The following is a 17641-nucleotide window of genomic DNA, read 5'->3' as shown; positions in this document are numbered from 1 at the left end:
CAGGTTTGTGCCCCGGTCTGGGAATATCCCACATGCCGAGGAGCGGCTGGGCACGTGAGCCATGGCCGCTGAGTCTGCGCGTCCGGAGCCTGTGCTCCGCAACGGGAGAGGCCACAACAGTGAGAGACCCGCATACCGCAAAAAACAAACAAACAAACAAACAAACAAACAAAAATGTTTAAGTGAAAAAAATCAGAGAGTAAGAACTACAGAAGCTGCTATCACCCCTTGGGCTGGAATAACAAAAGGGAGGAGAGGAGATTACCAGAACCCAGAGCACAATGACTGCTAAAACTGCTAGGGACTGCTGTTGCCAGTGAAATCTCTGACACCCTAGCCTGAACCATCAAAAGCCACTGGGAATGGTAGTCACCCCTGACCTTAGTTCTGATACCACTAAAACCACAGGAGTCACTTTGACAACCTGTGAAACGACCTAAGGACACTGGAGTGTATACAGAATAGCTGTATTCTCCTGTTGGAAATGTCATCAGAAGCAGAGGCTACTCCTATCTTCCCCTCTGCAGTCTCTCACAGGTACTTCCCATTAGTCAAATCTAACTGGAAGCTACTGGGCAAAGAGTCTGGAAATTGAAGTTTGCAAGGGTTGAGCTTCTTGGTATACAGAGTAAGGCATGGAAGGGCAGGGCAGACCTAAGAGCAACCAAAAGACAGCCTTTGGGTATTCATCATCCATTCCCTCCCTTCTATTCATAGTTAACTTCTTTATAACAACTTGTTATTTGGAGGAACGTAAATCAGGAACTCAAAAACCGAGCAGAAGCCACCAGCCTCAATCAGTGCTGAGCTGACTTCAACAACTGGAGTCTTTCTAGCAAAGCATAACATGAACCTGAAATAGCAGCTCTAGGTCAATTCCAATCAACTCTATACCAGAATTCATAGAAGAAAACATGTCACCAACTTAGTTGATAATTATGATTCTATACTGTATAGTTTAGGCTTTACCATAATGATATGATAGTTTTCTTCTCCCTGGACAAAAAAATGGCGTACTTCCAAATTATTTATTTCACTGAGCACTAATTTACCAATAACTGTACCTGAAATAATTTAAACACTAATAGAAATTACACCGATACATAGCTATTTGTTTCCAGCAATTAAACAGCAATTATTAATACACTCACTAATGGTTCAAAAGTTTTACAATAAGAAATGAATCATTATATTCCTAAAGGTTTATTTTTAATTGGCCCAGCTATTTATTGTTAAGCATATTATAGTTTAATTAATCTACATTTTATGGTAGTCTCTAACTTTTATATATCCCATATTTAAAACAAAGCCTGGTCTATTAAGATTAACATTGATATCACAAGAACTCATAAAATTACCATTATATTCTAGAAAAATACAATCAAACAATAATAATAGAAATCTTTTATTCTTTAATGTATGCTAGTAACAAAAATTTCAGTTGATTGAAAAAAATCATTATGTTTGATATATCAGGACACCTTCTAATACATAAAATGTCATCTAGCAGGTGTAAATGTAAAATGATGCCCTATTTTCTAAAATTCCCATTCATCCATTGTATAATATATCATGCTTCATGCTGTTTTACATTATGTAAAATAAACAACGAATACAGACTCTGAATTTTAATGCCTGAGGTGTGAAATTAGTCCTCTGCCAAGGATGTTTTTGATTGTTAGAGATTTAAAACATTCAGAAGTGTGTCAGTCTGAGACAACATTACTTCAGTTCACTTACAAGAAATGAAAAGTAATCTAGATATTTAAAAGAAGAGAATGAGACTGTTATGGAATGCACTGTGTTGTGATTTTGCACACAGTCTTTGGTATTTATTGGATTTTATGCATACTACTTACATGGGCAATAAATAGTTCACATACTCAGTTTTCCTAATTTTTCCTCTGAGGCTCCTTTACATTGCAGTTATCACAAATCCTCCATTATAACAAGATCATCTTGTTTACAAAAGTATAATCTCGAAAAACATTTGCATCTCTAATGTAATTAAGTACTTGCTCACATGATAATGTGTCCCACTTAATCTTCTATTTGCAAATTTCCATATCTGCACAATGAATAGAAATATTATTGTGGTTAATAAAAATCTTTGGGGACTTCTGCGCAAGGATGGTGTAATAAGACTGGTGCACAGAATTTCCTTTCCCAACATTCAATTCAGTGAAATAAAAATAGCAAAACCCAGGAAAAATGCAGCAGCAGCAACTAGGCAATACAATGCCATGAAGCTCAAAAAGTGGCAGCCAAAAGTGGGACAAAAGATGAGAATCTGGAGGAGAGTGGCAAGTATTTTATAGTGAGGCATCTACGCTCATCCCTCAGAAGCCAAATAGTGAGTTATTTCTGAATACCACCAAGTCTGGAAAAAATGAACTGAGTGATGTTCTGATGGGGAGAAGTGGACAGAGCTACAGGGAAGAAACAGGTAAAGCTTGGGAAATGAACAATGAAGTTAAGAAGCTGAGTACTTCTACTAGAAGCAAAGGCTCCAGGCTACACGTGTAACATGCAAGAGGGCAAATCCAGTTCCCTGTTCCCTCAGTAAGAATGGGATATGTGTTCCAATTAGTTTCAGGGAACCCTAGTGTGGGAGGTTTAACAAAACCTCAGAAGTGAGAATAGAGTCCGAATACTCTAACAAAGCCTGCACAGAATTCGGCTCAACTCTCTTTCCAACTCCCCTCCCCACAGTTCTTCACTATGGAAGACATAAGAAATACACAGCCATCAATTTCCAAGATATACAAACAGCTCATACAGCTCAACAACAACAAAAAACAAACAACCCAACTGAAAAAATGGGGAGAAGACCTAAATAGACATTTCTCTGAAGAAGATATACAGATGGTCAATAGGCACAAGAAAAGACGCTCAACATTGCTAAATATTAGAGAAATGCAAATCAAAACTACAATGAGGGGCTTCCCTGGTGGCGCAGTGGTTGAGAGTCCGCCTGCAGATGCAGGGGACACGGGTTCGTGCCCCGGTCCAGGAAGATCCCACATGCTGCGGAGCGGCTAGGCCCGTGAGCCATGGCCGCTGGGCCTGCACGTCCGGAGCCTGTGCTCCGCAACGGGAGAGGCCACAACAGTGAGAGGCCCGCGTACAGCAAAAAAAAAAAAAAAAAAAAAAAGTCTACAGAGGAGCTTCAAGATGTCAGAAGAGTAAGATGTGCAGATCACCTTCCTCCCCACAAATACATCTACATGTGGAACAACCCCTACAAAACACCTACTGAACGCTGGCAGAAGACCTCAGACCTCCCAAAAGGCAAGAAACTCCCCACGTACCTGGGTAGGGAAAAAGAAAAAAGAAAAAACAGAGACAAAAGAATAGGGACGGGACCTGCACCAGTGGGAGGGAGCTGTGAAGGAGGAAAGGTTTCCACACACTGGGAAGCCTCTTCGCAGGCGGAGACTGCGGGTGGCGGAGGGGGGAAGCTTCGGAGCCGTGGAGGAGAGCATAGCAACAGGGGTGCGGAGGGCAAAGCACAGAGATTCCCGCACAGAGGATCGGTGTCGACCAGCACTCACCAGCCCGAGAGGCTTGTCTGCTCACCCGCTGGGGTGGGCGGGGCTGGGAGCTGAGGCTCGGCTTCGGTCGGAGCGCAGGGAGAGGACTGGGGTTGTCGGCGTGAACACAGCCTGAAGGGGGCTAGTGCGCCACAGCTAGCCGGGAGGGAGTCGGGGAAAAGTCTGGACCTGCCGAAGAGACAAGAGACTTTTTCTTCCCTCTTTGTTTCCTGGTGCGCGAGGAGAGGGGATTAAGAGCGCTGCCTAAATGAGCTCCAGGGACGGGCACGAGCCGCGGCTATCAGCGCGGACCCCAGAGACGGGCATGAGACGCTAAAGCTGCTGCTGCAGCCACCAAGAAGCCTGTGTGCTAGCACAGGTCACTATCCACACCTCCCATCCTGGGAGCCTGTGCAGCCAGCCACTGCCAGGGTCCCGTGATCCAGGGACAACTTCCCCGGGAGAACCCACGGCGTGCCGCAGGCTGGTGCAACGTCTCGCCGGCCTCTGCCGCCGCAGACTCGCCCCGCATCCATACCCCTCCCTCCCCCAAGCCTGAGTGAGCCAGAGCCCCTGAATCAGCTTCTACTTTAACCCCGTCCTGTCTGAGCGGGAACAGACCCCCTCAGGCAACCTACACACACAGGCGGGGCCAAATCCAAACTGAACCCCAGGAGCTGTGCGAACAAAGAAGAGAAAGGGAAGTTTCTCCCAGCAGAATCAGGAGCAGCGCATTAAATCTCCACAATCAACTTGATGTACCCTGCATCTGTGGAATACCTGAATAGACAACGAATCATCCCAAATTAAGGTGGTGGACTTTGGGAACAACGATATATATTTTTTTTTTCCCTTTTCCTCTTTTTGTGAGTGTGTATGTGTATGCTTCTGTGTGTGATTTTGTCCATATAGCTTCGCTTTTACCATTTGTCCTAGGGTTCTGTCTGTCCGTGTTTTTTTTAAATATAGTTTTTAGCGCTTGTTATCATTGGTGGATTGGGTTTTGGTTTGGATACTCTGTTCTTTCTTTCTTTCTTTTTATTACTTAATTTTTTTATTTTTAATAATTATTTTTTATTTTAATAATTTAGTTTACTTCTTTCTTTCTCTCTCTCTCTCTCTCTCTCTCTCTCTCTCTCTTTCTCTCTTTCTTTCTTTCTTTCTTTCTTTCTTTCTTTCTTTCTTTCTTTCTTTCTTTCTTTCTTTCTTTCTTTCTTTCTTTCTTCCTCCCTTTTATTCTGAGCCATGTGGATGACAGGGTCTTGCTGCTCCAGCCGGGCATCACGCCTGTGCCTCTGAGGTGGGAGAGCCGAGTTCAGGACATTGGTCCACCAGAGACCTCCCAGCTCCATGTAATATCAAACGATGAAAATCTCCCAGAGATCTCCATCTCAGTGCCAAGACCCAGCTCCACTCAATGACGAGCAAGCTACACTACTGGACACCATGGCCAAACAACTAGCAAGACAGGAATACAACCCCACCCATTAGCAGAGAGGCTTCCTGAAATCATAATAAGGTAAGAGACACCCCAAAACACACCACCAGACACGGACATGCCCACCAGAAACACAAGATCCAGCCTCATCCACCAGAGCACAGGCACTACTCCCCTCCTCCAGGAAGCCTACACAACCCACTGAACCAACATTAGCCACTGGGGACAGACACCAAAATCACTGGGAACTACAAACCTGCAGCCTGCGAACAGGAGACCCCATACACAGTAAGTTAAGCAAAATGAGAAGACAGGGAAACACACAGCAGATGAAGGAGCAAGATAAAAACCCATAAGAACAAACAAATGAAGAGGAAATAGTCAGTCTACCTGAAAAAGAATTCAGAATAATGATAGTAAAGATGATACAAAATCTTGTTAATAGAATGGAGAAAATACATGAAACATTTAACAAGGACCTAGAAGAACTAAAGAGCAAACAAACGATGATGAACAACACAATAAATGAAATTAAAATTTCTCTAGAAGGAATCAATAGCAGAATGACTCAGGAAAAAGAACGGATAAGTGATCTGGAAGATATAATAGTGGAAATAACTACCACAGAGCAGAATAGAGAAAAAAGAATGAAAAGAATTGAGGACAGTCTCAGAGACCTCTGGGGCAACATTAAATGCACCAACATTCAAATTATAGGGGTCCCAGGGGAAGAAGAGAAAAAGAAAGAGACTAAGAAAATATTTGAAGAGATTATAGTTGAAAACTTCCCTAATATGGGAAAGGAAATAGTCAATCAAGTCCAGGAAGTGCAGAGAGTCCCATACAGGATAAATCGAAGGAGAAACAGGCCAAGACACATATTAATCAAACTATCAAAAATTAAATACAAAAAAATAGTATTAAAAGCAGCAAGGGAGGGCTTCCCTGGTGGCGCAGTGGTTGAGAGTCCGCCTGCCGATGCAGGGGACACGGGTTCGTGCCCCGGAACGGGAAGATCCCACATGCCGTGGAGCAGCTAGGCCAGGCCCGTGAGCCATGGCCGCTGAGCCTGCGCATCCGGAGCCTGTGCTCCACAACGGGAGAGGCCCGCGTACTGCAAAAAAAAAAAAAAAAAAAGCAGCAAGGGAAAAGCAACAAATAACATACAAGGGAATCCCCATAAGGCTAACAGCTGATCTTTCAGCAGAAACTCTGAAAGCCAGAAGGGAGTGGCAGAACATATTTAAAGTGAAGAAAGGGAAAAACCTACAACCAAGATTACTCTAGCCAGCAAGGATCTCATTCAGATTCAATGGAGAAATTAAAACCTTTACAGACACGCAAAAGCTAAGAGAATTCAGCACCACCAAACCAGCTTTACAACAAATGCTAAAGGAACTTTTCTAGGCAGGAAACACAAGAAACACAAGAGAAGTAAAAGACCTACAATAAGAAACCCAAAACAATTAAGAAAATGGTACTAGGACCATACATATCAATAATTACCTTAAATGTAAATGGATTAAATGCTCCAACCAAAAGACATAGACTGCCTGAATAGATACAAAAACAAGACCCATATATATGCTGTCTACAAGAGACCCACTTAAGACCTAGGGACACATACAGACTGAAAGTGAGGGGATGGAAAAAGATATTCCATGCAAATGGGAATCAAAAGAAAGCTGGAGTAGCAATTCTCACATCAGACAAAATAGACTCTAAAACAAAGACTATTATAAGAGACAAAGAAGGACACTAAATAATGATCAAGGGATCAATCCAAGAAGAAGATATAGCAATTATAAATATTTATACACCCAACATAGGAGCACCTCAATACATAAGGCAAATACTAATAGCCATAAAAGGGGAAATTGACAGTAACACAATCATAGTTGGGGAATTTAACACCCCACTTTCACCACTGGACAGATCATCCAAAATGAAAATAAATAAGAAAACACAAACTTTAAATGACACATTAAACAAGGTGAACTTAATTGATATTTATAGGACATTTCATCCAAAAACAACAGAATGCACTTTCTTCTCAAGTGCTGAAATGCTTTGGCCACAAAAAAAGGGAGAAGACTCAAATCAATAGAATTAGAACTAAAAAGGGAGAAGTAACAACCGACACTGCAGAAATACAAAGGATCATGAGAGATTACTACAAGCAACTATATGCCAATAACATGGACAACCTGAGAGAAATGGACAAATTCTTAGAAATGCACAACCTTCTGAGACTGAACCAGAAAGAAATAGAAAATATAAACAGACCAATCACAAGCACTGAAATTGAAACTGTGATAAAAAATCTTCCAACAAACAAAAGCCCAGGACCAGATGGCTTCACAGGTGAATTCTATCAAACATTTAGAGAAGAGCTAACACCTATCCTTCTCAAAATCTTCCAAAATATAGCAGAGGGAGGAACACTCCTAAACTCATTTTACAAGGCCACCATCACCCTGATACCAAAACCAGAAAAAGATGTCACAAAAAAAGAAAACTACAGGGCCTCCCTGGTGGCGCAGTGGTTGAGAGTCCGCCTGCCAATGCAGGGGATACGGGTTCGTGCCCCGGTCTGGGAGGATCCCATATGCCGCGGAGCGGCTGGGCCCGTGAGCCATGGCCGCTGGGCCTGCGCATCCGGAGCCTGTGCTCCGCAACGGGAGAGGCCACAACAGTGAGAGGCCCGCATACCGCAAAAAGAAAAAAAAAAAAAAAAAAAAAAAAAAAAAAAAGAAAACTACAGACTAATATCACTGATGAACATAGATGCAAAAATTCTCAACAAAATACTAGCAGACAGAACCCAACAGCACATTAAAAGGATCATACACCATGATCAAGTGGGGTTTATACCAGGAATGCAAGGATTCTTCAATATACGCAAATCAATCAATGTGATACACCATACTAACAAACTGAAGAATAAAAACCATAGGATAATCTCAATAGATTCAGAAAAAGCTTTCAACAAAATTCAACACTGATTTATGATAAAAACTCTACAGAAAGTAGGCATAGAGTGAACTTACCTGAACATAATAAAGGCCATATTTGATAAACGCATACCAACATCATCCTCAATGGTGAAAAACTGAAACCATTTCCACTAACATCAGGAACAAGACAAGGTTGCCCACTCTCAACACTATTATTCACCATTGTTTTGGAATTTTTAGCCACAGCAATCAGAGAAGAAAAAGAAATAAAAGAAATACAAATCGGTAGAGAAGAAGTAAAGCTGTAACTGTTTCCACATGACATGATACTATACTAGAGACTCCTAAAGATGCTACCAAAAATCTACTAGACCTAATCAATGAATTTGGTAAAGTAGCAGGATATAAAATTAATGCAGAGAAATCTCTTGCATTCCTATACACTAATGATGAAAAATCTGAAAGAGAAATTAAGAAAACACTCCCATTTACCATTGTAACAAAAAGAATAAAATACCTAGGAATAAACCTACCTAAGGAGACAAAACACCTGTATGCAGAAAATTATAAGACACTGATGAAAGAAATTAAAGATGATACAAATAGATGGACAGATATACCATGTTCTTGGATTGGAAGAATCAACATTGTGAAAATGACTATACTACCCAAAGCAATCTACAGATTCAATGCAATCCCTATCAAACTACCACTGGCATTTTTCACAGAACTAGAATAAAAATTTCACAATTTGTATGAAAACACAAGAGACCCCAAATAGACAAAGCAATCTTGAGAATGAAAAACGGAGCTGGAGGAATCAGGCTCCCTGACTTCAGACTATACTACAAAGCTACAGTAATCAAGACAGAATGGCACTGGCACAAAAACAGAAATATAGATCAATGGAACAGGATAGAAAGCCCAGAGATAAACCCACACACATATGGTCACCTTATTTTTGATAAAGGAGGCAAGAATATACAATGGAGAAAAGACAGCTTCTTCAACAAGTGGAGCTGGGAAAACTGGACAGCTACACATAAAAGAATGAAATTAGAACACTCCCTAACACCATACACAAAAATAAACTGAAAATGGATTAAAGACCTAAATGTAAGGCCAGACACTATCAAACTCTTAGAGGAAAACATAGGCAGAACACTCTATGACATAAATCACAGCAAGATCCTTTTTGACCCACCTCCTAGAGAAATGGAAATAAAAACAAAAATAAACAAATGGGACCTAATGAAACTTAAAAGCTTTTGCACAGCAAAGGAAACCATAAACAAGATGAAAAGATAACCCTCAGAATGGGAGAAAATATTTTCAAATGAAGCAACGGACAAAGGATTAATCTCCAAACTTTACAAGCAGCTCATGCAGCTCAATATCAACAAAACAAACAACCCAATCCAAAAATGGGCAGAAGACCTAAATAGATATTTCTCCAAAGAAGATATACAGATTGCCAGCAAACACATGAAAGAATGCTCAACGTCACTAATCATTACAGAAATGCAAATCAAAACTACAATGAGATATCACCTCACACCAGTCAGAATGGCCATCATCAAAAAATCTACAAACAATAAATGCTGGAGAGGGTGTGGAGAAAATGGAACCCTCTTGCACTGTTGGTGGGAATGTAAATTGATACAGCCACTATGGAGAACAGGATGGAGGTTCCTTAAAAAACTACAAATAGAACTACCATATGACCCAGCAATCCCACTATTGGGCATATACCCTGAGAAAACCATAATTCAAAAAGAGCCATGTACCAAAATATTCATTGCAGCTCTACTTACAGTAGCCAGGACACGGAGGCAACCTAAGTGTCCATTGACAGATGAATGGATAAAGAAGTTGTGGCACATATATACAATGGAATATTACTCAGCCATAAAAAGAAATGAAATTGAGTTATTTGTAGTGAGGTGGATGGACCTAGAGTGTGTCATACAGAGTGAAGTAAGTCAGAAAGAGAAAAACAAATACCATATGCTAACACATATATATGGAATCTAAAAGAAAAGAAAAAATGGTCACGAAGAACCTAGGGGCAGGACGGGAATAAAGATGCAGATCTACTAGAGAATGGACTTGAGGACACGGGGAGGTGGAAGGGTAAGCTGGGACAAAGTGAGAGAGTGGCATGGACATATATACACTACCAAATGTAAAACCCATAGCTAGTAGGAAGCAGCCACATAGCACAGGGAGATCAGCTCGGTGCTTTGTGACCACCTAGAGGGGTGGGAGAGGGAGGGTGAGAGGGAAGGAAACACAAGAGGGAAGAAATATGGGGATATATGTATATGTATAACTGATTCACTTTGTTATAAAGCAGAAACTAACACACCATTGTAAAGCAATTATACTCCAATAAAATGTTAAAAAAAAAAAAGTCTACAGGGATTTCCCTGTTGGTTCAGTGGTTAAGAATCCACCTGCCAATGCAGCGGATACGGGTTTGATCCCCAGTATGGGAAGATCCCAATGCCGCACAGCAGCTAAGCCCATGCACCACAACTACTCAGCCTGCACCCTAGAGCCTGCATGCCGCAACTACTAAGCCTGTATGCCGCAACTACTGAGCCCACGTGCTGCAACTACTGATGCCCATGTGCATAGCGCCCATGCTCTGCAACAAGAGGAGCCACCACAATTAGAAGCCCATGCACCACAACGAAGGGTAGTCCCTACTTGCCGCAACTAAAGAAGCCTGAGCGCAGCAACGAAGACCCAATGCAGCCAAAAAAAAAAGTCTACAAATAACAAATGCTGGAAAGGGTGTGGAGAAAAGGGAACCCTCCTACACTGTTGGTGGGAATGTACAGCTACTATGGAAAACAGTATGGAGGTTCCTCAGAAAACTAAAAATAGAATTACCATGTGATTCAGCAATCCCACTCCTGGGCATATGTCCCGGACAAAACTCTAATTCAAAAAGATACATGCACCCCTATGTTCATAGCAGCACTATTCACAATAGCCAAATCATGGAAACAACCTAAACATGCATTGATAGATGAATGTATAAAGAAGATGTGGAACATATATACAATGGGATACTACTCTGCCATAAAAAGAATGAAATAATGCCATTTGCAGCAACATGGATGCAACTAGAGATGATCATACTAAGTGAAGTAAGTCAGAAAAAGAAAGACAAATACCATATATCACTTATACGTGGAATCTAAAATATGGCACAAATGAAACTATCTACAAAACAGAAACAGACTCACAGACATGGGGGGGGAAGGGTGGGGGAGGGATGGTCTGGGAGTTTGTGGTTAGTAGATTCAAACTATTACATATAGAATGGATAAACAACAAGGTCCTACTGTATAGCACAGAGAACTATATGCAATATCCTGGGATAAACCATAATGGAAAAGAATATATAAAAGCATGTATATATGTGTATAACTGAGTCACTTTGCTGCACAGCAGAAATTAACACATTGTGAATCAACTATACTTCAAAAAAAATAAATTAAAAAAAGAAATACACAGCCATCAATTGTAATTTGTTGAATAAAATCACCACCTCTCATAAAATCAAAATTGAGTCACCTCTGGTTTTATTTGTCTGAGTCTTCTTTCTTTGTTTCTTAGTAAACCTGGCTAAAGGGTTTTCAGATTTTGTTTATCTTTTCAAAAAACCAACTCTTGGTTTTGTTGATTTTTTTTAACGCTTTTCTACTCTCTATTGTTTATTTCTGCTCTTCTGATAACTTTGGGCTTAGTTTGTTCTTCTTTTTCTAGTTCCTTTAGGTGTAAAGTTAAATTGTTTATTTGAGATTTTTCGGGTTTTTTTCCTTCTTTCGTTTTTAATGTAGGCATTTATTGCTATGTACTTCCCTCAGTAATGTTTTTCCTGCATCTCATAAGTTTTGGTACATTATGTTTCGATTTTCATTTGTCTCGAGATTTTTTTTATTTCCCTTCTGACTTCTTCTTTGACCCATTGGTTGTTCAAAAGTGTGCTGTTTAATTTCCACATGTTTGTGAGTTTTCCAGTTTTCCTTCTGCTATTGATTTCTAAAATGGCCAACAGGTATGTGAAAGCTGCTCAATGTTACTATCATCAGGGGAACGCAAATCAAAACCACAATATGTTTTACATATGTCAGGATGGCTATTATAAAAAAAGAGAGAGAGAGAGAGAGACAAGTGTCAGCAGGATGCAGAAAAAGTTTTGGAACTGTTGGTGGGAATACAAAATGGTTCAGCAGCCACTGTAGAAAGCAGTATGGAGATTCAATTCAAAAAACTTAAAATAGAACTACCGTATGATCCAGTGTTACCACTTCTGGGTATTTATCCAACAGAATTGAAGTCAGGATCTTAAAGAGATATATGTACTCTCATGTTCACTGCACTATTCATAATAGCCAAGATGCTGAAACAAACTCAATGTTCATCAACAGATAAATGGAAAAAGAAAAAGCGCTATCTATATACAATGGAATATTACCCAGCCTTTTTAAAAAAAGGAAATTTTGCAATACGTGACAACATGGATGAACTTTGTGGACATTATGCTTAGTGAAATAAGCCAGTCAGAGAAGGACAAATACTGCATAATTCCACTTATATGAGGTATCTAAAATAGTCAAATTCACAGAATCAAACAGTAGAATGGTGGTTGCCAGGGACTGGGAGAAGGAAGAAATGAGGAGTTACTAACCAATGAGCATAACGTTTCAGTTAAACAAGGTGAATGAGTTCTAGAGATCTGCAGTACAACGTTGTACCTATATAGTTAAAAATACTGTATTGTAAATTTTAAATTTTGTTAAGAAGGTAGATCTCATGTAAAGTGTTCTTACCATAATAATGTTTAAAAAAAAAAGAGAAAGTCACCACACAAGTAGCAACCTGAAGAAAAGAAAACACACCATGCACAAGTATGCACACACACATGTGCATACATGCACATACTATACAGGAAGGGAAGAAAGAATGTGGAGAGGGAGGGATAGAAGAAGAAAGGGGTGAAAGGCAAGAAAATACTACATGAAAAAATTGTCAAATAACACAGCTTAGTAAGAATAGATAACCTACAGAAGAAAATACCCAACAATTTATAGATCAACTTAATAAACATCAGTTCGAGAAAACAAAAGTTCCAAGATTGAATCAGACAAGACCAGAAGGTAAGAGAAAAAGTGGTTGTGGAGGTGGACAAGTCTGAAATATGCAGGGCAGACTGGCAGACTTGAAATTCCAGCAGGAGGTGAGGACTCAGTCTTGAGTCTCAGTCTGCAGGCAGCCTGGATGTAAAACACGCTTCTTCTTCTGGTGACCTTGCTCTTTTAAAGACTTCAACTGATTTGTTGAGTCCCACCCACATTATTGAGGGTAATCTACTTTACTCAAAGTCTACTGATTTAAATGTTAATTATGTCTTAAAAACACCTTCACAGCAACACCTAAATTTGTGTTTGACCAAACAACTGGGTACCATAGCCTAACTAAGTTGATACATAAAATCAGTTGAGAGAGAAAAATATTAAGAGGGAGGGAGAATGGGAGAGAAAGAGACAGAGGTTACAAGTTTAAGGAAATAAATTGAGGATCAAAGCAACATAATAAAGATTATAGCTAAATTTAAAAGGCAAAAGATTCATACGATCTGAAGAGAAACTAGAGTATATAAAATTAGAAACCATAAGTAACAGAATATATATAGCTAACAAATTACCAACCTAGAGGAAAAAACCAAAGAACATCATGATGACGACAGATTTTAAAATGCAAATATATCGAAAAAATATGAGCAAAGCAAGTATATGAAGGAGAAAGAAGGATGATCCAAAATAAAGTTAATTGATGTCCTTTAAGTAGAAAACTTAATAAATAAATTTCCATGGGAATAAAATGAATTAATCTTCAGATCCAAAAAGCATATCAGATTTCAGAAAAATCCTAGTTAACTTACTGAACTTCAATCAGGCTGGACTTAGATTTCTACATATAACATTTTATGCCATAAGCATAAGAACAATGTCTACAGAATTCTATGACAGCCTGAAGCCATGATATTAGTCAAGTATAAAACCAACAGGCGGGCCTCCCTGGTGGCGCAGTGGTTGGGAGTCCGCCTGCCGATGCAGGGGATACGGGTTCGTGCCCCGGTCTGGGAGGATCCCATATGCCGCGGAGCGGCTGGGCCCGTGAGCCATGGCCGCTGGGCCTGCGCATCCGGAGCCTGTGCTCCGCAACGGGAAAGGCCACAACAGTGAGAGGCCCGCATACCGCAAAAAGAAAAAAAAAAAAAAAAAAAAAAAAAAAAACCAACAGGCAGTCAGTCATTCTAAAACATTAAAGAATTTGGGGACCACAAAACTCATGAGCCTTTCTTCAAAAACTGCTTTTTAAAAATATATCAAAATTTAAAATTACTTTTATAGAATGAATGAAAATAACAAACTAGGGAATGGTGAAACAATGTAAAAATGACAAGTGACGAGTTGTGTCTCCATTTAAGTAGAATACAAAGAAAAGATTATGTTTACAGAATAGATTATGTTTATAGAATAGAATGTAAATGCCAAAAACCTTGGCAGTATGAAAATAATAATGTTACTAACAAATACCAGGAGATTAAAGAAAAGAAGTAAAAGGAAACATGAGAGCACTAATTCCCCATCATCAAAAAGTCAGTCAACACCCTCTTAAATTGAAGTAGTTTTAAAAAGGCTCCGAACTCTTAATGATTTCCATAATCCTTCTATTTAATCTTTTAATAGGGATCTTTTAAGAAATAATAATTCAAAACATTTGATCTTTAGCAACTTCTTTCACTTCACCTTATTTTCATTTGCTAGCTCTAAATTCAAATAAAACTTAATACATTTTATTCTTAAAATATCACATACAACATGATCCTATTTCATGAAAAATATTTTTCAAAGCTTACTTTCTAGCCTGTTTGCGTACATATATAGAAAGATAATGGAATAATGCTCACTTAATACGATGATTGCTTGGGGTAGTGAGATTGGAGATCACTTCTATCACTTTTTTGCCATTTTTTGAATTGCTTAAACCCTTCATTACAAAAACAATAAAGTAATTTTTCTATGAAAAGAAGTTTTGATGTCAAATGACAAGAATGAGTTCTACAGACATAGTAATGTCTTCTACATACATTTGAAAGTTACAGTACATTGCCATAAGTATTAACTTTTCAAAGGCATGTGTACCTCATTTCCAGAATTAGATCATAATTTTCTTGGGGAGGAAAACGAAGGTTTATAGCTGTTAATATGCCTAGCAAATCACTAAGCACTTTAAAATTACACGTTTATAATTATATATTTATACACACACACACAAAATTAAGCTTTGGGTTTTTGCATTTTGAACCATAGGGAATCATTCTGTTAGCAATCAAAACTTAATCTAGTTCCTGTGGGGAATACTGGGGAAGGCTAGGGAGTTCAGGGGGGCCAATCACTAGAGCCATAACTTGTTCAGGTTCCTGCAATTGAACTGCCTGTTTTGCAATTTGATCAGCTTTGCTGTTCCCTTGGCTCACAAAAGATCCATCCCTCTGATGGCCCCTACAGGGGATTACTGCTACCTGGGTCGGAAGCTGCACTGCTTCTAAAAGAGCCAGAATCAAATCTTTATGTTTTATGGGGGAATTTTTAGCAGTTAACATTCCTCTTTCTTTCCAAATGGCAGCATGAGCATGTAGCACGTGGAACCCGTATTTAGAGTCAGTAAAAGTATTTAATTGCCTATCCTTCCCTAATTGCAAAGCTCTCATTAATGCAATTAGTTCAGCCTTCTGGGCTGACGTCTGGGGTGGCAGGGCCTTGGCTTTTATGACTTCACCTAGACTAACTATGGCATACCCCACCTTTCGGGTTCCCATTTGTACAAAACTGCTCCCATCAGTAAACCAGTTGACCCCAGAGCTGTCAGGAGGTTCATCTAGAAGATCAGACCTGCTGGAGTAAGTTTGTTCTATGGTCTCTATACAATGACGCAATGTCTCCACTCTCGACTGCCGGAAGCAGAGTTGCTGGGCTCAGGGTTTGGCACCCCTTTAAGGTAATGTTGGGGGTGTCCATTAGGAGGGCTTGATATCTTGTTAACTTTCTTCCAGTCAACCAATGATGTCCTTTGACTTCCAGCACAGATTGTACCTGATGAGGGGTTAACACATCTAAGTGTTGTCCCTAGGTGAGCTTGGAAGCCTCATTAACCAACAGGGCTGTGGCTGCTACTCCCCACAGGCAGCTTGGCCATCCCAGGGCCACTGAGTCCAGTTGTTTTGAAAAGTAAGCAACTGGTCTCTGATCTGGTCCCAGCTTTTGGGTTAGGACTCCTAGTGCCATCCCTGACCTCTCATGAATGAATAGGATAAAGGACTTGTCCAAATTTGAGCTGGTGCTCTACGGGAAGACTGGCAGTTAGATTTCACCCAAATGCCACCAATTAGGATTAGGATATAAATATCTTCTGGTGTTTGTTCATACTTTCACAGGATAGGTTGAAGCCTTCCCCACCCAATCTGAAAGGGCTATGGAAGCCTGTAAGTCCCTTTTAAAAGAAATAATTCCTTGGTTTGGACTTCCAAAATCCCCCCAGAGCAATAACAGACCCTCTTATATAGCCAAAATCACACAGGGGCTCACAACGGCTCTAAGGATAGACTACAAGCTATACACCTCTTGGCACCCCCAGCCCTCAGGGAAGGTAGAGAAAATGAACCATACTTTAAAGAAAACCTTAGCAAAGCTCTACCAAGAAACTCATGAACCCTGTACCAACTTGCTTCCTATTGCACTCCTCAGGGTCCGTGTAGCCCACAGGAGTGGTCTGAGACTTAGCCCATTTGAAATGACCTATGCGAGGCCTTTTCTTACTACTGACATTGTACTGGATGAGGGAGTGAACCAGGCCCTGAGATATATTCTTAATCTAGGACAAGTTCAGAAGGCAATCCAGGACTGTGCCCACAAGGCACTGCCAGCTCCCACTAAAACTACGGAGGAAGGAGCAGTTCCTTCACAAATAAACCCCGGGGACCAAGTTCTTCTTAAAACCTGGAAAGAAGGGTCCCCCCAAGACCAACTATTGCCAAAATGGAAGGGCCCCTATAAAGTAATTTTAACCACCCCCACTGCTGTCAAACTGCAAGGGATATCTCTTTGGGTGCATTTGTCTAGACTAAAGCTTTTACCTCCAGAAACCCCACAGGTCACCTGTGAGCCAGTGGAATATCTGAGCTACCTATTCAAATGACAGGCACCATTGACAGATAAGTAAAATGATGTAGTGGGTTGATGTGGATATTGACAATCGTCTGGTCCTTCACTACCTTCTGGCAGAACAAGGTAGAGTTTGCGTGACAACTAATACTTCCTGCTACACTCGGATCAATGTGACAAGACAGGTAAAAGTTAATATTAAGGAAATATGTTTCAGACATGGAAAACACAATATATTGGCTTCAAAAATTTTTTAAAGGCAAAATTAAAATGAATAAACATTAAAAAAAATAAAAAAGGAAATATACACCCAGGCAGAGTGGCTTCACAATCTTGGCAGGGGCGATACCACCTCCCTTGTCTGGTCAACAGTTAAGGAAGCCCAAAGCTCATCTGCTTCCTTTCCTTTCTAGGCCCTTTAATGGCTATTGTTCTTCTCCTTTTTAGCCCTTGTTTGTTCAACCTTTT

General features: G+C 40.1%; 1 protein-coding gene across 1 annotated transcript; it reads right to left on the bottom strand.

The window, feature by feature from the left end:
• Window positions 1–15348: 15348 nt before the first annotated feature.
• Window positions 15349–15831, bottom strand: LOC308622298 (ribonuclease H-like; the record flags this gene model as incomplete). Its single annotated transcript, XM_081243660.1, has 1 exon — window positions 15349–15831. One exon carries the CDS (start codon window positions 15829–15831, stop codon window positions 15349–15351), a length of 483 nt encoding a protein of 160 aa, XP_081099786.1.
• Window positions 15832–17641: the final 1810 nt, after the last annotated feature.

This window comes from Mesoplodon bidens (genome assembly GCF_964165515.1).
Source record: "Mesoplodon bidens genome assembly, chromosome: 9".
Classification (NCBI taxonomy): domain Eukaryota; kingdom Metazoa; phylum Chordata; class Mammalia; order Artiodactyla; family Ziphiidae; genus Mesoplodon; species Mesoplodon bidens.
This window is presented reverse-complemented; position numbering and strand designations above follow the sequence as displayed.